Source organism: Cyrtonyx montezumae, unplaced genomic scaffold (assembly GCF_038088225.1).
Source record: "Cyrtonyx montezumae isolate F1298 unplaced genomic scaffold, pur_monq_1.0 scaffold_7, whole genome shotgun sequence".
NCBI lineage: Eukaryota > Metazoa > Chordata > Aves > Galliformes > Odontophoridae > Cyrtonyx > Cyrtonyx montezumae.
This window is the reverse complement of record NW_027072078.1, coordinates 30,298,983-30,325,136: the sequence shown is the minus strand read 5'-3', so window position 1 is coordinate 30,325,136 and position 26,154 is coordinate 30,298,983. Positions and strand designations below refer to the sequence as shown.

Below are 26,154 nucleotides of genomic sequence, written 5' to 3'. Positions count from 1 at the left end.
AACATCTAAAACAGAGGTGAACTAACACTCTGCAAACAAGAGTAAGAGAGCACTATGCCAAGAAGTCTGGCATTTATATAAAAAGGAAGACATCTTGCAGAGAGGGATACAAAGAGGAACCTAAGTACCCTAATCTACATACTGCAGGCTCAAATTAACTTCGTTGTTAAGATGAGATACACTTGATTTTGCCATTTAAAGCGGTCCAAGAAGTACTGTGTGGTTTTTTGATCTCTTTAGGTGTACAGCGGGAATACTGAGCAGCCATATTAGGCGTGGCTGACAGTGGATAAATGACTGAATTTTAGGACATGGCACTGAATTCTACAAAAGCTACTTAAATAAATGAAAATATCAACACACCAAGCAGCTAAGCTAAATGCTTTCAGCAGGGCAGTTACTTGCATTGAATTCAGACTTCTATATAAATGCTAAACATGAGTAGAGGTCTCACACTATTTTACCCGTAACTGTCTCAGCTTCACATTTCTATCTGTTGGCCTTCCACTACCAATTTAGTCAGCTGTTCCAGGCAGAACACAGTTCTGCTGCTTATTCCAGCTTTCATACAAGACAATAAAACACGCCTTGCAATGGGAATCTTGCTAGGAGAACATTATAGAAGGAACAAAGGTTACAAAGAAAGCAATTAATATTAGTGGAATAACAGAAGGAGAAGCAAGTTGGCTCTTTTTCAACCTTGACTTCAAGGACTCTGCCAGTCCTATCCCACTAGATAAAAAAAACAATCAGAAAAGCTTAAAAGTATTATTAACCACTGCTTCTAGACTGTCTTGTGAAGCCTTCTCAATTAGAATGGACGATGATCACATACAGCGACAATGCCCCAGCATTGCTTTTTGGAAACTAGAACATGCAGAGAGTAATGGAAATGAAAAACATGGTTACAATATGCTTTTGAACAATTAAATGATGAAGAGACACTTCAAAGGCATGGCTTCTTAAAGATCACAGCCACAGTGAACAGTTTGATCAGAGACAGAGCATCTGCCACATCATATTGTTTCCTTACAAGTCTCAAGTTGGGGCACAGAAATGGATGTTGGCACAGTTTTAACTGTGCCAGTACATGGTGCTACTCAGTAATACAGTGCTACATCTGCACACATCATGGTACAACACAGTTCGAATCACACATCTCAAGAGACCACTCAGTTCAGAGACGGATCTCTGTAGTGTACTCTGCCTAGGTCATTTTTGTAATAGTTGAAGATTTTTTCCCCATTTCCACAAACCTGGGAGAAAACCACATATTTTTGATGTATTTCAGAAGAATCTTTACTTGAGATGGACAAAAGAGACATAATTTAATTCCATCAGATTCCTAGGCCTCATAAATGACACATTATTTTTAACCACTTGTCAATCAAACTCTCACATTATCAATGTGAAATTGTTTTTTGTGGTCAGACTGAGCACCATATAAAAAAGATTCTCCATCTCAGATATAAATTTAGGCTCCAAAATTCCACAATTTTGCTACTTTTGAGACGAGAGTAGAGTCTCACTGTGATTAAGGACTGCAAAATTGTGCTCCATGTAATTGAATCTAAAGATCAGACAACACTGACCTTATCAAGAAATGAAACTTTTGGCTCAAGTTCAAAGCATGTACGAGAAATCAGCTCTTGCTGGTTGTTTGTAAACGTCGTATAAAAATGTACTCATCCATTATTAACAACTTGTAAACTGAACACTCTGCAGGTCTCAAACTGATATCAAGTAGGTAAAGTATTACTCCCAACATCTCATCCTGATAATAGGCAATTCTTGTATTAATAGTGACAGCACAACTGAGCATTCCTTCGCATGATGGTAAGCGGGTCATTATAACAAGACAAACATTCAAATTGCATGTTAAAAACTGAGGTTAGAAGCCATGCAAAGGGTTAGATTAATTTTGCTAATAACCGTAGTGCTGCTGGGCTCAGAGACGACCCTATGTCTGTAGAAGATGTGCTCAAAAAGAGATATGAGGGAGAACCAAGCCGTTGGCATCTCACTGTTGTCACAATACAGCCTGTGGATGAGGCATACAGTGTATGCCACAGGGACAATACATGATCCCTACTGGTGAGCCTCTCATTTCAAATAAAATAGACTGGAAAGCTCAAAGCAAAATCCCAGGTAATATTAGCCTTAGGCTTCAATGATCATAACAGTCAACTCAAAAATCTGGAGGTTTCATAAAATTTCAGTAAGAAGCTGTTGTAAATAATTGTGATTGCTCTTCAGAAGAAAAGCAGTTAAAAGGAAGGTTTTAAAAAATACACTATTACCTACCTTTCTTGTTCTTGCATACAGTTTTCAAGATGTGTTTTCCAGGTCCACATTTGCCATGGTCAGCAATACATACTCCTTTTGAAATGATCCACTCGTAGCACGTTGGGTCTTCACAAGGAATAGATTCAACTAAATGTGGACAACCTGCCAGGGTGCCGACAGGATCCACAATTACATGCCTTTGCCTCATTCTAAAGCCTGGAAAAGAAGAACTGAATTAACTGGACAACTGCAAAAAAAAATATTTACACCAATAATTTATTACCAAGAGGACCTTATAGGGCATGTGGAAGTGGAGTGCGTAAAGAATCAAGTGAACACCATTTGCAGCTGCTGAAATGTGTTTAAAATTTCTTTTTTCCTTTTCACTAACATTGGTTAGAAAGACACATGTCCAGAACAAATAATTAAAAACTGAGGCACATATTAACGTTATAGTAACAATAAGAGAGAAACGTTAAGAAACTGAAGATACAAAGGGCAACTTACATCTACCTAAGAATCCATTACTGACAAGACTTGTTTCAAAACACAGCAGAGCAGTTTACTAAGAAATTAGTATTCTGCCTTATGAGGGTGTAAGGATTTCTGATACATAATGCATATCAGACCTCTTTGAAATGTTATCCTATTAAATTGGTAGATTCAAATGTAAAGTGGACGAAAAAGGTTACAAAAATAATGAAAGAATTGATTACACAATCTATCTCCCTCTGAATAAAACCAGAAGTCAGACAGTGATATTAAATGCAGAACTAATATGTGAGTACCTTTCAGCATGTTTTGTTATGTAAATGACACAACTGTAAGAAATGCAGAAGAAATATGCAGTGGTCTTTCCTACAACAGTGTCCAGACATGGGGCAAAGGTACAGTACTAGTGGAGGCCAGATGGAATCAACTTGGCCACGAAACAGAAAAGAAAAAGAAACAAATATTGCACAGAATACAACAGCAAAATCATTTGCAAAACTCCCAAGAGCTCCAGTGGCCTCAAAAACTTAAGTTGCTTTCAGAAAACTGTAACTTCCAGGTAATAACATTTATTCTCTGACTTGAACTTCAGCAGTTATCATTCCATCTTATTTTATAAAGGAAAGAATGGATCACCAAAAAATATCAAAAGTGTTTCAGCAACTAGCATGAATTCTTGGCAATTAAGATCCAGAGAATATTAAATAGTTTTCCCTTGCAGGAATTTAAGCCAAACCGAGAACAATCTCTCAACTCAGCCTGAACTTCACATGGCAGTGCTGTGGGATACAACTCACTCCTGAGTCCCTTCAGCTTCACCAAAGTCTTCCACCTCAGCCCAGACACTTAGCAGGAGGCTGGAGAGGTGAGGGACAACCTCACACTCTGGAGGTTTGCAATTGCTATCCCAAGAAATCCTCCCTTTCCACGAGTTCAGTGCAGGATAAAAGGATTTGAATCAGGCTGAAAATCTTATCCCTTTTTTCTTTGAAGAATACCTGCAAAAAGTTTTTAAAGGTCGTACTGCACTTCTCTATGCACATCTAAGAGCTCTATCCTATGTTAATTTAAAAAGACATACGTTAAATTCCCAGCGTAGAATTGGACACTGCTGCTTCTGCAGTCTCAACATAATATTCCATTACCCACTTTAGATCCCACACAGCTACAAGCAACATGAAGGAGAAGCCATTACCTCTTCTTCCCTGGCGGTCCTGGCAGTCTTCAGGAAGGCAGGGGCCCCATGCCAACCAGGCAGACACCACGCACTCTGAGGGACACGGCAGCTCACACAGCTGGGAGGCAGAGGGAGCGGGGCCCAGGCAGAACTTCCCATCAACTGGTCGACTTACTGGAGGGAAACAAAAGAGGGAAAAAAAAAGGGCAGTAATTCTGCCCCGACTAACGTGCAGAGCTCCAGGGATAACTGCTGGTCCCAAAACACACCACAATCCACTGCTTTTTTAGGGTCTTACCTTCTAGATCAAAAAGTTAATCTTCTGTTCTCCAAGGCACTTTGTTTTATCTAAATCATTCATATTCAGCAGCCCAATTTTTGACTATGTTTAAGGGGAAACGGGTGATAAATCCTGTGTCGATTTTCTGCAGTGCCAGAGTAACGGACTGAAACCTATTCCCCTGCATGAGACCACTTTGTACAGAAGAGAAAGATGCATGAGGAGGGAATCCAAAAAGCTCACAGTGTACTTGTGTATCAGGAAAAGGCAGATGAGGGGAAGCCTGAGCACAGGGGGATCACGCCATGTCCATGCAGGATCCAGACCTTCCTTTTTGCTTCACTTGCTTTCAAAAAAGCTATCTGATTCCTCCACACACATGCAGAAGGACTTTCCCGTTCAGAAGGAAAGATGTTTATTTAATTGCCTTGGACCAGGGAAGACATGGATCAGCTGTGCAGTTCTCCAAACTTTTTAATTCCAGAGATGAAACAATCCCCAAATCTATCACATGTTGGTTTTGTTGATACTGGCAATAAATTTGGAAAGCTGGCTCCCATGGCACTTTCATTTATCATAAGAGATTTCTACCTTCATTTAACGTCTCTCACTTTTTTATTTGGGATGGGGAGGAAGAAGGAATTGAAGGGAGCTGACCTAAATCTTCCGAGTCATTATATGATACTGCGTTTTAATTACACAATGGGCTGAATTTGGCTGTCTCTTTAGATAAGTCGGTATCAAAGCAGTCTTTCAAAAGGCACAAGCTTGTTTGAGTTTTCTCTGCCATGATATGACCAAGCCTTCATTAATTTTTATAGCTACTGAGCTTGCTTTATCCTCATTTTTATTTTTATCATCTATTTTTCTTTGCTTACATGAGTGCAACTGACTTGAAAAGAATTTATAAAAACATCCAATATATGAGCAATCTTTCCTTCTTTCTGATACTATAACATTTTCTATAAAATGATTCATTTGAAGAAACCCCTTCTTTTTTTCCCTTAAACTCATGACTTCCCTGCCCAAAATCCCAATAAATGTTGATTTACAAGTTCAAAAGCTGAGACTTAAGACCAATAACCATGCTTACGATTCCAACTCACCAGAATAACAGGCCTAAACAAAAGCTGTAATTTAATTCTAACCTCAAAGATCACACATTAGTAAAAAAAAAAAAAAAGACCACTTTCTGAATGATTTTTGAGACACTACACAGCCTTTGACATGTTCATTTAGAGATTACAACGTGGTGGCATAAATCCAATTCACCTGAACACTAACTTAAGCATACCTTTCAAAAGATCATGCAAGTAAAGCGACAGACAGAATGAGATAAATATCAGAGTTTTAAGGATAAGAGTATGTATTTTGCAGAGAAGTCTCATGCTTGGCTTAACCTGCCTTTCAACATTAAACTTTGCAAGCCTGTATCATTTTTTGAAAGTTCAGTTGAGTAAATGAAAAGAAATGGATTTGAATGCATATGGTCAACACAAAAAATAAAGTGCAGTTCTGCTCTTCATTAACTCAAGGCGTTGTTAGCAATGGCTCTTTTCTCCTCACTGATTTTTATATAATAATAAAGGCATTATAACTACTGAAATGTGGAATACTTGATAACGTAGGTTGGTTCTCCTGCCTTGAAAACTAACCAATTGTGCCAAAGGTATTTTTCTTCTATTCAAACTAAATTCAAAATAAGAAAAACGTCAATTACAAAAAGCTGAAGTGTCTGGTTATTATTGGTATACCAAGGGTAAAACAGCACACACTGGATAACACCAGACTCATGGAATGCTCCAGTACCAGGAGAGGGACTTTTTATAAGGGCAGGACAAGGGGAAATGGTTTTACACTGGAAGTGGGTAGATTTAGACTAGATATCAGGAAGAAATTCTTTACTGTGAGGGTGAGACTGTGTGAGACACTGCAACAGGTTGCCCACTGAGGTTGCGGATGTCCCCTCACTGGAAGCATTCAAGGCCAGGCTGGGTGGAGCTGCGAGCAGCCTGGTCTAGAGGGAGGTGTTCCTGCCTATAGCAGGGTGGTGGGACTAGATGATCTTAAAGGTCCCTTCCAACCCAAACTATTCTGATTCTATTTTTCTATCTCAGAGGAAACACCTGAAATGCCTGCTGTCCTCTCCTTGCCAACCAGTACCACTCTTCCTCCCTCAGACTGATGTTCTGCCTGATTCCAGCATTGGGTACTCTTTTCCCCTTATGATTCCCAGGACCAACGTCCTACTCATTCCTAGAACAAAACTGTTTCTCACTTCCTTAAACAATTCTAAATATTGTGTAAAATGTAGACCAGAAAATACACAGACCATCCTAAACAAATAGCTAAATATATTCTAGGGTTGTGCAAGTTCATTTTCACCCTGCACTGACAACCCTCAAGTGAAAGTCTTCAAAAATAAGCCAAAATCAAAACCAAACAAGCTGCATTAAGAAATGCATTTACAATGCTGTCCTTTTTAAAAAACAAGTAGGAACAAAGACGCACTATCCCCAGCAACTGGACAGATGAGTCGGGCTCCATAAAAGAGTTTCATCACTTTGTCAGCCATTTGATTGACAACTCCTATTTCCATCAGTTGATTTCAGTCAGTTTTATTTAAAAGCTTGATATGATTTTTGCCTGAGTGTCTGCTGAAATTGACTTACTTTTAGTCTTGTAATGACGCATTCACTTCTGAACACAAATCTGTAGCCTGAAGGAAATGTGGGAAGATTTTAAGCACAGAGGTGGTCTGCTTTCACATCCCAATTTGGACAGCTCTGCCATGTCTAAGCATAATGTTTCATCCACCCTCATGTCACAATGCAATGGACTACAAAGCAAGAAATCCCACTGATGCTATCATGTCTTCACAAATACTTGTCTCAGCTCCAAGATTAACTGATTCTCCTTTATTTTGCAGGCTTTTTTTCTGTTGGCTCAGCCAGGAGAAAATACTAAGAGATACTAAATACTAAATTCAAAGAGATAATAAAATACTACTCATAGTAATAAAATACTACTCATCTGCAGTATTTTCTCTTTGACATTGGTTTTACTTCTTTTTTCTTAACTATCTCAATTTAATTTAGCTCATTATAGTAATACACGAATCATATACGGTTCTTAAAAAGTAATATTCACTACCCAAAGTATCTTCTTCAACCATGCTCTTCCTTCATAAACGCCCTTCTCCTTAGGAACCACAAGGTACATTTTTCTATGAACCTTCTAAATGCCAAAATTCTCACACAGGGCAGGCTCCAAAAAGGTGCAGAGAGCCTGGTCAGGAAAAAAAAGCCCTGAGTTTATGCCTATGATGAATGAACAGAGTTGCCAGGCTTGTCTTTAAATGCCAGACTGTCTCGTGATTGTGCTCAATAAGGGATTTGGTAATGGCATTTTCCTACATTCACATTGAAAAACTGTTGTGTTTTTTTAAATGTAATTATTTTCCTTGGAAAACCATTAGTCAGTTTTTGGTGGGTAAGGGGAAAGGCAGATGTCAGGAGGAGAGGAGTGGGAGGGAGAGGCAATATCTTATTCAAGCTGCAGTTTATCTATTACGCTTTTTTGTACATTTCAAAATCCTGTGTTCTTCTCAATCTATAGAATAAACTTGAAAAAGCAATCAAGTATTAATCTGGAAGCCTCTGAAACATTGCACATTTCTCTAGCTGTTATATTGAATCTATCCTTTATAAATGTGACTACGGCTGTTCCCAGAACCAGCAACTGCTTCAAGTTTGAGTTTTACTATTTGCTGTTATTTTCAGGTTATTGCTACCAGCAGGAGATAATAAATTGGTTTCTAAAGTATGTTGTTTCCCTATATATTTTTACCGAGATAGTGATTTCGGGGAAGTGTGGAAGAGGATATCAGCTCTGATACTACTTGTATAATGTAATTTTAAGCCAATAAATAAATTATCTCTGAATATAGTCATATGGGCACATATTTGCAGGCATACATACCAATACCACATTAAATACAATGATGGCCAGTCAGAAAGAGAAATGTATAGAACTGCATTTCCGTAGCAATGATTACTTTCAAATTTAGTTTTTCACTCCACAGGAGGTAAGTAACACAATCTTTTCCTGGACCTTAACTTCATTTCCCCTCCAGAATGAAACACAAGTATTTCTGATATTAAGACTCAAATGAGACACATCTAGATATTGCAAAAGTATCTGGAATACATCAAAATTGTCTCCCATATTCTGGCAAAGCCTTATATTATCAAATATTTTATTCTCAAGATGATACAAGCAGGTATTTTACTACAACTTTTGGCAAAGTTATGTTTAATTAAGGCTAACTAGGGTACACAAAAGGGATCTTGCATCTTTGTGAAAATTCTTGCTACCTTTCCCAGCAGATGAAGGAATGAATCATTGTAAAAACACCTGTATATAACATAAGAAGGAAAAACCATCTCAATACTGGTGTGTAATTTCTCCAATCCGAAAGACTTGTTATTATAGTGAAAATAAAAGATTAGACAAAGGAGATATGTTAAATGTAATTAAACTAGCATGGAGACTACAACAACCCTAGCGCATCGCAACACCTCATCAAAAAAGCTTCATGCAACCCATCCCTGATGGAAAATATCCTTTTATGCTCCTAAAAAGGAATCAATTAGTTTGGAAGCCCCAAGGCATACAGTTGAAACCCTATTATGAATTAGAGGACAAGAAACAAAGTATGAATTAAAAGCTCATCACAGCATGAAAAAAAAAAAAGGTTAACTGTGGTTTATGTATTTCAAAACAACAAAGATGCTTGCCATTTCACTGAGTGACAAACTATTAGGACTTCAGAAAGTTCCACATACCATACTCTATAGTGGGATCTTCTTCCCAAATCAGGTATTTGTACAGACTGTCAACAGAAATCTCCAATCTGCAAAAAAATCTGTCACACAACTGTCCAGACCAGCGGTAACAAGTCACTAATAGAGTCCAAGAAGAAATGCAGAGAAAAATGGGATCCTCCAATACCAATAAAGGCAATCACAGGAAGAGAAAAAAGGATTATTCAGGATATGAACCTTGTTGGCCACTAGATGCATTGCAACAGACTGCCACAGAGACTGAGAAGCCACAAGGAAAATGGGAGAAAAATACAACAAAGATGGAGTTTTCATCATGAAAGCCTATTAGAAGTCTGGAATTCGCCCACCACTAAGGTTAGCATTCAATCAATAGCAAAAAAAAACCAACACCAAAGAGCAGGACTCTGCTCTGCAAATGCTGTGTCACTGCAGGAGCACAGGTATCACCAACAAAGCCTGCATTCAGGTGCCCATCATGCACACCAGGACATGGTAGCACTGGCCCCAAAGCAGCTAATGCTGAGCTGCCCTGCTCACGGTGTGTTCATGGGACATCAAGCCCAAGGTCAGCCCAGCTGTCCCACACTGCAAAAGCTCCTGCTGCAGGACCAGCCCCACCACCTCCAGCATCATCAGCTGTCCCTGGTGTCTCACTCTGTGGTGCAACACATACACAAATCCTATCATTTTTCTCACCCGAATGAACTGTATTATTTGAGTATGCTGCAGCCTCCCTTCCCTTAACAATGAAACCAAATAACTCAGAGCAGACCAGTTCTGAATGAAACTGATCCCACCTTCAGTGGCAGGAAATAATGACAAAATACATATTTAAAATCTTAGATTTCAGTGAAATACTTGAACTAAAACCCAGTATCTCACGTGAAGTGACTGGGCAGCATATTATTTTCTGCATACCAAAGACAGCAATGTAAGTAAATGTATTTTTAAAGAGGCACGTATTTCATGGTCATTTCAAACAGTGTATTGACTAAAAAAGGCAGATTATTTTAAAGGCACCTTTCAGAAGACACATCTCTTCTGCAGTCAACTTCATTTTGCAAATTCTTTTCATTTTACTTTAATTAGTTTTTAGACATGGATAAAAGAAAATGAAAACCTTACACCTATAAAACACACTAGGGAAAATGCTTTTCCGTAACGGATCCAAACGAAAATTTCTGAAATACACATTTAAACAGCACTGTCAGATACCCCAAAGTAAAATCCAAACAAAACTATTTCCTCTCTTGCTTCTACAGGGTTTCCCCCAAAGAAGCCAGCTGTTACATATTTATTTTCCTGTAATGTGAGTTTTATCTCGTAAATTCTGCTCAGCATTTGGTGAGCTTACAGATCAATAACTCGGCATCCCAGCAATATAAATCCGATGCAGACTTGCTTGAATATATTTTACACTTCAGAGGTCTATTTCTCATCTTTTCAAGCCAGTTGAGTCATCCTGATGATAAATACCAAAGTTTGGGGTGAGGGCATTCTTGGGCATTCAGTTTTGCTTATGGGATTTTTCTTTCTCCTGAGAACTCGATTTCTGTGCATCAGACATGTTGCACTCTCCTGTTGCTGTACCACCAGCCAAGCCAAGCATTTCCTCCTGCCACTGATGACCATCAGCTCTCATCCCTACAGTCCTAAGCAAGGTTTCTCTTTACTAATTTGTTCTTGCATATTTATTTTCAATTTCATAAGCCAGATGGGGACAACAGGATTTAAACACCAAAGTCTCCAAGTTCTAATTTCCGTAGAGTAAATCAAACTTCTCATTCCTGCAGCTTCACCAGGATAAATATGAAAAAAAAGTGTGCTTTTAATACAGAGCTCATACTCCATACAGGGTTCATGCTCATTCAAGTAGTGCATACCCTACACCAACGCCTGTGGGCAGCTTATCTGCATCAATGCAGTGCTTCCCCAATAAATATGCAGGAAGACAACAACTTGCACACCTGACTTACTGCTGCTAAAGAGGTGGGCCCGGTGGTGCACAGGACAGCTAGCACTCAAGAGGCTAATGGCATGCTCTAATAGCACTCTGCTGGTACTTCTCTCTTTCTGAAAGTACATTCACATGGCTTATGGAACAGATGCCACATGTACCAATTTGAAACACTAATCCCCCAGAAGGAATGCATTGGAAGATCATGATTCAAAGCAGAACAAAGAACTTGCAGGAAAGGAAAAAAAAAGAGTGGAATTCTCATTAGGAAACAGAGCATATCGAGTAGAGCAGGCAAAAACGCATATTTCAGAGCTGAAAGAAACAAAAGGGTGGGAAGAATAAGATGAGAATAAATACAAAAATAATACAGGATGAGAATGAAAGGAGTTCTCAAATACATCTCTGTGCAAGTCCAAAGAGGCCACTCATTTCTGGAAAACAAAATGTAGTGTCAAAACATTTTCCATGTGGGTATCTAAAACAGCCTGAGAAAGTTACTCATGAGGTAAGAAGGTATTAGACATATCTGTCTAACAGAAGTAGGGATAAAGCTCCATATTTTGTGGAAAAGGAGGAAGGATCAAGGCCATAAAAGTATAATTCTGAGATTCATTTAGGACTTGCATGAAAATACCAGGGAAAACTTTCTGGTCATTTGGGTTAATAAAGTGGCTTGTAAAACAAAATTATATATAAGGGAATACACATAGGGATGGATCAAAAAGTAACCATAAATACTAGATTCCCAGGTGTTTACTAAGTCTTGAATTTTAAAGGGTCTAAAGGAGTTCTGCTACGATGGCTGTGAAGAACAGTGTGTCCAAAGGAAAGAAGAAAAAAAAGAGGAAAATTAACGATACCTGCTCCTACACATTTTAAGCATGTTCAAGTCCCTTTCTTCTGACAGACTACGAGGAATTTTAATATTGCTATATTAGGGAAATGTAACATAGAATCAAAGAATCACTCAGCTTGGAAAAGACCTTAAAGATCAAGTCCAACAGCAACCTAACCATACTACCCTAACTCAAACAACCCTCTACTAAATCATGCCCCTGAGCATCATATCCAAACAGTTTTTAAACACATCCAGGGATGGTGACTCAACCACCTCTCTGGGGAGCCTATTCCAGTGCTTAACAACCCTTTCTGTAAAGAAGCATTTCCTGATATCCAACCTAAACTTACCCCGGTGCAACTTAAGGCCATTTCCTCTCATCCTGCCACCAGTGAAAAGAGACCAACCCCACTGTCGCATGACTGCATGTTGTTGGCAGATTTCCAATAAAATAATAGGTCACGTGTTAACATGGATGAGAATCACACATGGAGGACTATTTCAAAAGCTATTAATTTTTAAAGGAAAAAGGAGTGGAATAAGATTTGGATTATGAGGAGCTCTAAGCCTAATAGTTAGGTTTTTTATTCTTATTATTCCACTACGATATCTTTAATGTTTCTAATATTAGTGGAAATGGACAAGGAATCTGTGGGAGCTATCACATTGCTTTGATCATACGACATACCAGTTACTGAAATCCAAGATTAAATAAAAACATTGTCGTGACACGTATACTGAGTCAAATAAGGTAGTGACAGTCATCAAGCAAACAGTTAACAAGACTCGAGTCTTATACAGGTATGAGAATTAAAAGTGGATTTTCAGATGGAAAATAAAGATTAAGAATATAGGAAAATGCAACGATTTTTTGTGAGATGGTAATGAGAGAAACTTCATTAACCAAGTATGCTATGCGGGATAAACAATAAAAAAGACTTAAGGAAGAACAGCATTTCACAAAGGTCTTTTCAGTCCTATAATTAAAACTTAAGCAGACAGGCTCCAAAAACATCATAACAGAATTCAGAAAGTGAGAGGAAAATTGAATTTCATTCAAACAAGTAAGAAAGAAAAAATGTCAAGATACATACAGCACAAATTTTAAGAAAAAAAAATGATAAGACACGGACATTCCTAGTTAGAAGGCTATGAAAAATATGAAGAGTATGAAATCCCAGTCACTAGGGATGGTAAGGAATACGTGGTAACTAGTTCAGAAAAGAGAGAAGACATTTCTGGAGAATTTTTATAAAGGATCCCATGCCCCAAACTATGAAGAGCTGTAATTTTTAGATAAACCAAACATAAAAAATTAATTAGAAAACAGAAGGATATTCCCTCACCTTCAGGGGAGACAACAAAATATCCTGAGGTAGATCAAGTGTAGGAATTTCACGTGTTTAATAACAGCTTGAACACAAACACTATCCCCCAGACTCTACAAGGAATGTTAATTCCCATATTAGTGGGCTTATTTACTGTGATTGCAGAATGAAGGAAGAAGAATTTTACTGCCAAACATACAGAGAATCTGCATCAACTGATCATCACATAATATTCATCTGTACTTTTACCACATTCTTTTGTTGGTGGGAGATTGTTAATCAGCAATGATCATACAGATTAAAAGTTATTGTGGGAAAAAATTTCAGGTAACCAACAGCCACAAAGTCTTATCTTGACCTAGAAAAGAGTAAGACATTTGTATAGCAGAGCTTAACTCTGGAAAAAAATAAGTTGGCGATCTGCACTTCTGCTTTATTTAACAGTTGCAGAGCTTCTATATGAGTGGATAGAGTTACACCAGGAAGAGAGGCAACCACCATCCTGTCAGTGGATTGTTCCAAGTACAAGATGTCCAGACAATAATAGGGGAGCACCCCAAGGTGAAGGGCAGTAAGTTCATAGAGAGACATCATATTTAACGCATACATACTATGTTCAAGTTCAGTCTAAGTTAACCAAAGCCTCCCAGAATTTTGATTCCTTAGATGGACAGAATAGCTAACATTAAAAATAGCAGTCTCAACAGGTTTTTAGACACTGGTTTACTGATCTTCACAGAAATAGATACCTGAGTGACACAACATTGGATGCATTTACCAAATCTCTCCTGTAGATGCAAGAGTCTCAGAATACAAGAATATTGTAAAGGAATTTAAAAACTCCAAAACTTTCTTCCTCAAAATACTATGGAAAACTTGGATAAAGCTGGTACATGGAAACATAGCTTATTTATTCAATGACGTGCAAGAAGAAAACTACCAAAAATGTTTGGGGTTTTTTGAGTCAGTAGTAAATAAAACCTTTTTTTCTTTTTTCCTCCACCTAGTCATTCAGATCACTGTAAACTCTTTGATTAATATGAAAAGCTGTTTTTCCCTCCTCACTCATCATCCATGTTTAAAGAACAGAATTCCTTCCTAAAGTTTAATAAGTATGTTAGTCCTTCTTTTGGGGGCATGGCAGAGGTTTCTTTATCAGGAGACCTCTTCAGGTGGAAAGATACAAAATCTTATCAATGTGCTTCTGAAAGTAATACCTGAGTGAAAGTTTTCCACCTCTAGTACCTTTATAATGGAATTTTATAGTCAAAGGATAGAAATATATTAATAAACTTAACCATGGGATACCATGGGTAGCCCATAAAACAGGGACTCATTTCTAAGCACACACCGTGTAATAAAAGAAGTAGTAGATGGGAAGACTAAAACAAAAAATAGGAAAGAGCCTGGGAGATGAGAGAGCTCTGAGAAATATGTATAAACAAATCACAGATTTTACCTGTCTCCAACTACAAAAATCAATGTATTTTGTCCAGTAATACTGCTGGAGATACTACCAGACAAAATCTTCTTTTACATATGTCACTGTGCCAGGTCCGAGTTCTTATTGGAAGAAACCAGAAGAATAACAACCATGATGGATGATAATGTTCTATTAGATTCGCTTGTTTGATTCCTGAATGATCCCTTTAAGGACATTCAAGAGATGATGAAAAAAACATACCATACTTTTTATGGCAGCAATTAGACTATATTTGCTTATACACTGGCAAATCAACTTCTCAATCTTCTCATCACTGAAAAAAAGAGTACAATAAAATATGAGGTCTTCTCTTGATGAATGAAAATTTACTATCAGTTCAGATTTCTAGAAAAGAAGCAAGAAAAGACATCATTCCTTATCTGGACAAAGAACAAAGATTAACCAGCTAGTAAATGAGACACACTGAGTATTATCCAATAGGGAAAAACAGTAACAAAGGTTTTCTGTCTTTCCTTTTAAATGTGATATACTGACAGTAGCAGGGTCCTCACTTTCTAAGGACTATTGCAAATCACCACAGTTGCCTTGGCATGGCAGGAATAATTTATACCTCATAAAATTGCTGTGCAAGTTTGCTTTTTCAGTTACCTACATTAAAAAAAAAGATGTACTTCATTCTCAAACAGTAAGGGTTAGAACTGTACAAACAAGGGAGAGATATCCTAGTGTTGTCTTTCTGCTGAGGGGAGGGCTTGCAGTTTTTAAGTTGTACTGAACTTTAAACAAAGGAAAAACTGGCAGGTGATCGCATGCTAGATATGGAATTATTCATAATGTTGGATAAGGGTCTCATATGACCTATTCTAGTCTTCTAGGGTAATTCACAATGCTAACAAAGAATAGAGAAACATGGATGAAGTCAGTTAAAGCTCACTGCCTAGCAATGTGCCATACAGTAGCAGCATGGATTACAGAAGTGGCAAGAAGGATGAAGGTGGTCAAGAATTGTTGTATACCTGTCATCAACAACACTTTTCTTACTTTGAAAGTCATAGGCATCATATACTTGAGTAGAACAACAGAGGAGTTTTTGTGTTGGCAGACAAGGTGGTACCAGATGTTTGAAAGAGGTGAAGCAGCAACTATGCATGGACTGGATAGAGATTAAAAGAGGTCTGATTTTCTATAATCTCAGAATCTGTGCAGGATGCTAGGATACAACTGGGCACCCAGGAAACATTTGCTTTGGCTTTGTAAGTAAATAAATCTAAGATACAATGTTGTGTTCTTATTATCTTTGTATCTCTTCTCAAAAGCATATTCTGTAAGAGCACTACATACAGTAAATAAAACAGCCTTAGATGAATTATTCATCATGCATCTGTATCTACTCATTATTCTTCTAAAAGGAAAATAACTCGCTTCCAGGATCCAAAAATTGTCTGTCTGCTCAGAAGTTGTGACAATATTATTTTTGCTTTCCCCTTCAAAACACAAGGAAGACCACATATCAATTTGAAGCACAGGCTGAAGCCATATCCGGAATAGAGTGTGACATCTTCATTTTTGTACTCTAACCCAGAACTAAAACCACAGACAAATGCATTCAGCTACTGGGGGAGGTTACTTGATAGGCAAGAAAGGAAGAAAACTCAAGTCCAAGGGAAATGAAAAAATTCAGCTCCTCCATCCTTCAGACCTCACCTATTCAAGTACACCTACAGAACTGGCAGCAGTTCACTCCTAGAAGGCTTTGGCTTCAGGCAGTCCCCCAAAACCTTGAGGACAAAGCACTCCTGCTCCCACTCTGATGCTAATTAACATCTCCCTCAGTAAGAACAGACAAGGCAAGCTTTCTGATGACTTGTGCAAAGGATTCTTTTTTTTTTTTTTCTTCTTCTTCTTTTACTCAGATCTACTTGTGATAGACATTTCAGAATGACTCCACGCACATACCTTCCTTAAGTCGATGCATTTCAGCTTCTACAGTGATCTGGACACAGTAAACCTCACGGGTTTGTATGCCACCTCCACAAAGCACTGCATGTTTATGGTGTCTAGGGATCTGCTGCTCAAGAAGAGACACTTGGCAAGCTTTCCATTCAGAAGTCCTCCAGGAAAACCTTTGGAAAAAAGAGAGACCAATTAAAACAAAAATAATTTCAGAAAAACTGTGGGTGAGAAGGTACTACTTTACTACTTGACAAAATACAATTGGTTTAGTATTTATTGTAGCACTTCCCTGTTCAAAACAGGGAATGTTTTGGAACATTCTGAAAGTTAAATATACAAAGGTTAAGTATTCGTTATTAGCCTATAGTACTCACGTAAACTTTTCACATAGCACTGATCTCTGAAGTGTTCACAAACACTAAATCATCCTGACAACACCTTTGAGCAGGATGCAAAAAAGGAACAAAGATTAAGAGGTTTGATTAAGTGTGAAAATGAGTTTTCAAACATGTAGCTCCAACCACTATACCGCCTTTCTCAACCAAGAGCTGAACATGTCATTCTAAAATGCACTTAACAGGTAAAGCCCTACATACATCAATGAAGCTCCAAGCATCAGGCAGCTTTTCTATAGGTGACAGCTTTGCAACGGCCTAGGGTACTATCAATTTCCCCAAAGGACTGCCTATGGTAACTCAGTTCTGTTGCTCTTCTTTCCAGAAGCTGTGATATGCAAAAAGGTCTCTTTTCATTCTGCATTCAGTTGACACTTGTAGACCATAAATGGTTTTCAAGAAAGGACAACATTCTTGGGCATGGGTACCTGAATATTGTATAGACAATCAGCATTATTAATTATGAGTCTAAATGACAAAAATAACTTATTAAAATCACAGGGAAATAGCATGGGAAACAAAGCAAAAACTACTTCTCATCAGGTCTCAAAACACAGATCATTTTTCTAACGCAGCAGCTTTCATAGAGGAAACTCATTTTAATTAACAGGTCACATTATCAGTGAGGTAATGTAAAAGCTCAAAGCCTTCCTTAAACTTTCTGAATCTTAGCCAATATTGTTCCTGTAATCAATCTGTTTACACCTTCGCTGCCTCATTCCTTGGCTCCTCTATATTCCATAGCTCACTTTTTCCATACAAACATCCTCGTTTTAAAATATGTAAAATAATTTCCTTCTTTGAGCCTCAAGCCAAATACTCTCTCCTCCTATGACAGATCTACAAAAAACTCTGTTAAAAACTCTGTGCATTTGCCTGCTAACTGATTACTGCCAGCTCAGCACGACGGGGTGTCTCTGTTCCATCTTGTATCCCTTCTATTCTGCACTGCAAATATCCATTCTCTGACTACAGCTATGGCAAGGACAAGTGCATTTCGAAACTACATGAAAAATAATGACATTATTTTGCCTGAGCACATACCAATGTTCTCACAACATCTTGCATTGCAAATTTGGATATAAGAATGATTTTTAGCCCCAGAGCACTTAGGAATTTTGTAACATACTAATGGAAAACATTTGTAAATTGAAAGTAAGTGGCAGTATTCACAGGTACTTGTCAGATGAGCTGTCAAGCTCTCTTAATTAACATACAGTACCATGTGCAAATTTGGAGACATTCACAGGGTTTATTACCAGCAGAGAAAACAATACAGAATATCCTTCTCACATGACCAGTATGAAATAACTGGACTGAAAAATATAAAGCACAGCCATGGATTTTTGTCATAACGCTTCTCTTGTGGAATTCCTAATTGCATTTTTTGGGGGCATGCACCGTTAAATGTCAACTTCTTGTTATAATAAAGACAATGAGTACTGTTCTTCATCAAGTACTGGGTAAAGAAAAATTCCTCCTCCACAGCACCTCAGGACATTAAGCTTCTCGGGTCTATATTTCACAACCAGAAGCTTAAATATAGAACATATATTTCCTCAGCTATGGCAATACTCGTTATAGGGTAGTGTTTCTTAAAATAATAATTGACTGAAGAAAAGCTCATTATCAATATGTGGCTTAGGGAGTTGGCTGTGAATTCTGGATCTTATAGACTCATTTCCAAAGGTGCAAGCACCTGCTTCTCCTATTCAGCACGAGCTGTGGGACTTAACACCTACAAAAATTAGGCCATCAATGATTAAAATTATGCAAAATAACTAAATCTGAGCTCAGAGATAATTAAACCTCATCAGCTTCTGAATCTAAAAAAATCCCTGTAGATCTCTACACAAAGTAACCAAATCTCTGTGGCACTGCAGAGCAGTATTTAATGAGCAGCCGTCAGGTGCGACTGCCAGCGTCCGTTCTTCTGCGAGCAGCTTAAAGCCTAAATCCTTATCAGCCCATCTTGCTTTCTCCCAGCTGGGCATGCCCTAAGCTGTCTGGAGCTTTCTGGTAACAAATCCTGACCCCAAGCATTAGCTGTTTAAAGGGTACACGTTTTCACAGCCATTAACAAGTCAACTACATTAGAAACATATCTGACATATTGTTATCCCACTGAGTGCAAAACCTGTCTCTACAGAAGGAATCAGTGCTCTTGGACAGCTTCTGGTGGACTCTTCGCCAGGTTTTATGCAGCTGACACTTGGTATCAATTTGCCCATCTATGGGCTGTACCAAAGACAAGAAGAATTAGTAATTAGTATGACTGAAGAAAAAATGACTGCATTTAAATTTAATCAGAAACTTGTTAATAGTTAAGAGCAACCAACAAAGAACAGAGATTACAGGGATTTCTTGCCGAGAAACACTTGGGCTTCCTATGTTAATCTTAACCTTAGGACAGTACTTGCAGATTACTAACAATACCCACAGTGGTTTCACCACGTGACTGTGATTTCAGTCAGCTGTGGAAGCAGAAGAGCTGGTTCTCTGCATGTCAGCTATGATCAAAGCAAAGAGAGCTCTCGCACTACAACACCCAGCACTGGCCACAGGAGAAACGTCCAGTCTGAGGCTGAAGAACTGCAGCTTCAGCACAGCTTGCTCCTGATCAGAGGGGAGGCAACCAGGCTGCCCAGCCAAACCAAGGGCATCTTGGGGTGCCTGAAACCAGGGAAGTTCAAAGGGCTGGAGAGTGGTGCTGCCTCCACTCCCAACATGCAACCCCAGCAGCATACCAGCAGAGTTATGAGAGCTTCCTTTCAAGTCTTTCCCACCTCACTCTAATGCCTTACCTTTAATTAAGGCACATAATGAGCCCTACAAAGTGATACCATCACACCCATATCTCAGCAGTAATCTCAAACCTTTTGTAAAAATCCGGTCTTAAAATTTTCCTATTTTCCATCATTTCAGTTCTGAAAAGCTTTGAATTTCCAGCAAAGAGAGGTGGTTTTCTTCTTGGTTGTTTTTTTTTTTTTCTAAATCCCTGTCTTGTAACATAGCAACCACAACCAAAACCAAAGATTGAAAGACAATCATAATTCTGGAAAATCTATCTATTCCCACTGAACATGTAAGCTACACATCAAGGATACAAGTGATATAAAACATTGTTTTAAAACTGATGACTCAGTGACAGCTATGTAACAAACAATTGCTCAACGTCTTCTCGATTTACAGTAACCTCTTGGTCTCTGCAGTCTGTAGGACTTATTCTCTTAGTGCTGAAATGAGTTTTATATCTACACATGCCTGTTCTCTTTAATTGAACTACCCCAAATTTATATGACAATAAAGAAAGTAGGATCACCTCTTCGTGTTTAAGCTTTCTAAACCCTTAATCTAAGCCTTTCAGAATAAATAACCAGAAGTAAAACAAAGTACAAAGCTCAGGAGTCCTACATGCACTTAAAATGCTTTATTTTCTTGTATTTAAACTATTGATTAAAGAAGTTACTGCAAACTTCAGCCTGAAAACTAAAAGGCCTTCCCATTAAAAGTAAATTTACACCAGTATTACATACCTGTAATGAGACCTTTAACCCACTGCCTTGCCATGCATGGGAACATAACTTTACCAACCTTCTTCTGCTGAAAGAAAAGCTGTAGGTACAACCTCTGGTAGGCTGAAGGAGATGGTGGCCATAGTCTGGGAAATGCGCATTCATTCAGTCACAAGGTGACCACTGACCTCTCAATGAAAAATAGCCACCAGAGGAAAACACCTTTCCCTTGCCCAGAGACATGCTCTTCTGGACAACGTTCTCACCCACTGTCTGTCTTGCCTGGAGCACGATATGGAAAATTCTTAGCAAGAAGGTAAGGCTTCAAGAAAAGGATAATTCCAGAATCTTGATCACCGATTCTCAAACACCAAAACCAAATCACCAGTTGTAAATGTTAATATGGACAGACAATGCCCTATACCAGTATACTTAAATAACACAGTATAAAATGATTGATCTCTCTTCATTAACATAAAATTATGGGCCCTAGAGCCTTACAACTGGTATAGCCCAGAGCATGTACCACAATGCTGCAGTTTCTCACTCCTGCTTGTTTCTGAAGAATTGAATGGCCAAATCAAAGTCTACCAACCAGAGAGCTATCATAAAATTTTCCTTACCAGTGCTCAGTGAGAGAAGATCAATCTATCACCTGCGTTTTGAGATACTACATCCCTGGAAATAAATATTAACTAAATACCAGCAATTTCTTACTACGTTTTCTGGTTAAGTGGTTCTATTAACCTGTAAGTTTCATGTTATTGTTCCAGGACAGCTTATTAGCCAGTTTATCCTAGTTCACATGGATACTTTAGTGTAAAGGTTGCCTGAAGGACTGAAGATGTGCAGGTATGGCAGAATGATGATTGATTAAGAGTTCATATACTCACAAAAACTATGACGTAGCACCAATACACTGAAAGAACAAGCTTCCTTCCATATCACAAGCGAAACCACAAGAAAGTTATCAGCATTATGCAGATTCTCACATTTTGGGCTCTCCTGGCTCTACATCAAGCCCTTACAATCATTTGCACTTTAATACAGTGCAGTATCAAAAAACAGAAGTGCTGAGAAACAAGGGGTAGCCACGTTCTGCTCAATCCCTGATCTACTACCAGCTGGCATAGCCCAATCAGGTGTCACCCGAGCCCACACTCCTATACAAAATCAGTGAGACAATGTGTTAATCTATTGTCTTTGAAATTGGTGTGCATCTGGGCAGGAGCAAAAAATCACTCTTCAAGAGCCTTTTTATAGGATGTAATCAAGCAACAGGATTTTTTTTTTATATACTTCCTCTCTTTTGCTAGCAGGGTGCATTAAAATGTTCAGCATTTGATTTGAATAAATTCAACAATATAGTGACACTTTTACAGGTTACACCTTCCTAAGAAATGCCTCTTGCAATGGCTTTATCAATGGTTTTGGCAGTACCTGGCAAAGCACCAGAAATTCACATCTTGATCACTGATTAGACCTCCTAATAAACACATTCATTCGCAAGGAGATTTCTCTACATGTGTAGAAAGTCTTCATCTTGTAGCACTTCACAGTCAATCTCAGAACACAAAATTAAGCTGTATTTTACCCTCTTTGGAAAGCAAACAATTTATCCCCTAGGCTAGCCTGGCCAAGCACTATGGCACAGATTTGCACACCAGAAAAGTGAGTTCCTCACCTTCTGTCAGAACAAATTGTGCCATAAACCAAGCAACAACTTGGGGACTGCAGTTTCCCACAGTTCACAAAGTATCTGGAGGGAGTCTGAGACTTGCTCTTTACCAGGCTGCTATCTCTGATCAGTTCCCGTTTTCCTTAAGGAGGACTGGGATTTTTCACAGGGAGATGAAGGGGAATCATTAAATCTTATGTAAAATTCATGATTGCAAACCCAATAGAAGTACAGCCATGTAGAGCCTGTCCAGCCTCTGTGCAGTTGAGGAAATTCTCCAAACCAGCAGTTAGCAGGAAAGCACTTTCAGAGAGCAAGAGTATCTGCTCTCAGTTTTTAAAATATGAAAATATAAGCTGTTGTGAGTATAATTGCAATTTATTTCTATATGGAAATGTAATCATTGTAATAGCAATAACGATAATAGAAAGAATTAGAAGAACATTAGCAGTAAATAAGGCAAACCATTGCTAGCAATGATCAATTCAATGATCCCTCAAACACAGAGAGCATGATGCACAACCCTCTCCATATACACACAAACACAAGTGTAAGACCACCCTGGAAGTTTAAAAAAACTTGGGTTAAAGCTCAGGTACCTGGGGCAGGGCTGCAGCAGCTCTCTCCCTCCCATGCTGCAGGCTTCCCTCTGTTCCAGCTCTGGACAGAGCTTGCCACTTCCCATGGCCATGCTCCGCACACTCCGGTGCCGGCTCCGAAAGCCCGGGGCGAGATCTCCCCAGCTGCAGGTCTGTGAGCAGGCACTCCACGCCGACCACTCGGATGTTTTGCAGTCTTTAGCGATGACACAGGTCTTAGAGGTCAAAGGGATGGCATCTTGCACACAAAGGCTGAGATAAGAACAACGTAAAAGAGTTGAGGAGGTTATGCTTACAAGATACTAACCCTTTTTTCAACACAGACTCCCAAATATTTTACTTAAGTTACTGGAAGTCAAGAAGATGGTTTCAAACTAAAAGATGGGAGAGTGCATATAAGGAAAAAGTTTTTATGATAAAGCAGTACAATAGAAAGATGTGGTGCATGCCGCAACCCTGGAGACATCCCAAGTCAGGCTGGATCGGGCTCTGGGCACCTGATGGAGCAGCAGACATTCCTGCTCATCAAGTAGGACTAGATGAACTTGAGAGGTCCCTTCCAGCTCAAACAGTCCTACAATTCTAATAAATCAGTCATTTGAGAGTGAAACAGAAGACTTGCATCAGCACCTGTAGAATGAACATAAGAGGAGCTGCAAGGCACACACTGCATTTCCAGAGAGTTCCAGGTGCAAACGTTGAGCCACTTGAAACAGATTAGGTGTATTATTTGCAAGTTGAATAAGATGTAAATGACACTGCACTTTTAGATTTCACATTTTAACCAGGACTGAAAAGAAAAGGTGAGGCCAGGAGAAGAGCTGCCATTGGTGAACGCCTCCATCAACCTGCAAACACTGCTAGCTGGCCAGCATCCATCCATCCCAGCGTCAGCGTGTCCTGCTGAGCAACTCTGCTCTTTTAAAAAAATAATTAGTCTCACACTAATATGAAATATTTCTGTTCTGTGAGGCTGTTACCAAGCAAATGCTGTTAAACAAGGTCAGAGGGTTTTCAAACCTGACAAAGCAAAGGAGACTCTGGCACACTGCAACTCTGCATGTGTTTTTGCACTCGGTTACATTATTTAACCTTCATTAGGACATAATCCTCATGCATTTTGTAACACATTAAAAAAGGATCAACACAATGGAAAAATAAACTTTAACAGCTGACCACTGTAGATGTCTGAAACTGCTCTGTTCTGCCTGACCACACAGAGCACAGCTGATTCTGCTCCACATCACAGCAGCTAGCAATCATCCTCCAGGTCACCTGGATGGGAGGGAAACCTCTGGTGTGCCTCAGAGACCTCAGATAACTGACATCAACAGAGCTGGAAAGGATACACCGAAAACTGACAGATTTACATGCAAGCATTTCTAATTTCTGCCTAGTGTTATAAGCATGATGCAAACCGCTCTCCAAAATTAAGACCCTACATGAACTCAGTGTGAACTCTCCTTCAATTCGTCTTCTCCAGCCTCCAGTTGCTCACAGTCAGGCTTTTACCAACTGTAAGGAGCAAATACATGTGCACTTAAAAGGTGTGAAATCTAGAGCTGCTGCCAAGGAACCAGTTATTACCTCACTTAATATTACTTATAACACAGTTTGACTAAGCTAACTTTCTACACAGAAAATACTCTGGGCAATCATTTCAGGATTGCACAGCAATCTCATAGGGGGAGCAGAGAAGATAACGGGCATTCATTCGTTTCTCTTCCAATTTAGAAATTGGTCCATTTTTCACAAAAGTCAATAGGAATATTGCCACTTCTACGTGATCAGGCTTGACTAGCTTGACTACATCCTGAATTACTAGCATAATACAGCATTTAGTGACTTAAATTTACACTTTTTTGTTTGAAGTGCAACACTTCATGTCTCAGTTTCATCACATACAATAATAGTCTCACAGGTGCCAGCAGATGAATTTGCTAAGGTGTAACAGCTGCACGAAGCAGGAACAACTTCTGATGCAGACAAAAAATTATTCTCTTTTATATCCAAAAAAGATCTCTCACGCTTCTACTACATGCCAAATGCAACCAATGCAAAGCTGTACCCGGTACAAAATATCAATACTATTGAATGGAGGACTGGAAAGAAATAATCATTGTATTTGAACTTGCACTTGGCCAGTGATTTTGAGTCTTGGTTGGAACATTAAGTTAGGTAGAGTCACACCAACTGTAACCTCATTTCCCTCTCATTGCTTTTTGAACACAGTGATCAGGGGAGCCATAAGTGCCACAATGGTAACAGGGAACAAGAATTCCTGCTTTCAAGTAGATACAATGCAAACAGAAGTCATTGTCCTAAGTGATTATACTAGAAAACTGGAGCATATCTAAGAACACAGCAGGGAGGGCAAGCGAACTCACATTCTGAAGAGCAATTGAAATTTCTCATTCACATTCCAGTAAGAAAATTTAAATTCATTTTTGGGGTAGCACCACTGTAAATGAGATATTTAAGTCCAGTCTGATCTTTGCTGAAACACCAGAGAAAACGAAGCCTTTAAAAATCTGCTTTAGGGTCTTCTTCAAAATTATTGCTAATTGCTGGTATTGCTAGCCCCAATTCTTAGCAAGGCAACAGCTATCACGTGTGCTCAATTGGATTCAAGCAGATGCTGACACGTAGGCTGCAAAAGACATCTCTGCCCAACAATCATCCTTGCTATTCGCAAGGCTTTCAAGTATGTGAAGATCAAGTACATTCTTTCCCTGAAAATCCCTCCACTGCTCCTGCTATAAATGGCTAATGAGAGAACTTTGTCAACCTTAAGGTGAACAAATGTGGAGCAAGCAATTTCCTCCTTTCTGCTTGGGAAGACGTTTTTGAGGGAGAATTGCATACAACTGCCTAACAGAAAGTGATTCTAATTACCTTATTCCCACTCACTCAGAGCCTCTAAGTCAAATTAACTGTGACAACAGGCAACACAAACACAAAAGTAAAAACACGTTCTGTTTTTTGCATAAAATTCAGACACATTCTTTCATGTCACTGATGTACTTGGAACAATCTGATATGGAGGACGCTCAGATGCATGAGACATTCCTCGAACTCAGCCCACACACCTCAGTACCAAACTAGCAGGGAAGGAAGGAAGTCTTGAGGATGGGAGATGCTTTGTGAGCCCAATGTTTAAACCAACTCCCCACAGACTAACGTATTCAGGTTAGAGCTTCCTTTTGAGAATAAATCTGGTAATGGTAATAATACAGAAAGCATCAGTGTGTAAGTAGATTACAGGGCTGGACTGGTAATGGGAAAACTGCAGGAACTGTTTTGCAATGTATGTTAAGTTGAGATGTTTTCCCACACTCTGCACCATCCCATGAAGTAATTGG

At 38.9% G+C, this 26,154-nt stretch overlaps 1 protein-coding gene across 1 annotated transcript in view; it reads right to left on the bottom strand.

Moving 5' to 3' along the window:
- Positions 1-26,154, bottom strand: part of THSD7B (thrombospondin type 1 domain containing 7B) — a 243,907-nt gene that overhangs the window by 166,625 nt on the left and 51,128 nt on the right. The window contains exons 3-6 of the mRNA XM_065750321.1: positions 22,793-23,044; positions 16,609-16,775; positions 3,974-4,129; positions 2,305-2,502 (exon numbers count right to left, since the gene is read on the bottom strand). Of these exons, the coding sequence (XP_065606393.1) occupies positions 2,305-2,502; positions 3,974-4,129; positions 16,609-16,775; positions 22,793-23,044 (773 nt within the window). The remainder of the gene's footprint in view (positions 1-2,304; positions 2,503-3,973; positions 4,130-16,608; positions 16,776-22,792; positions 23,045-26,154) is intronic.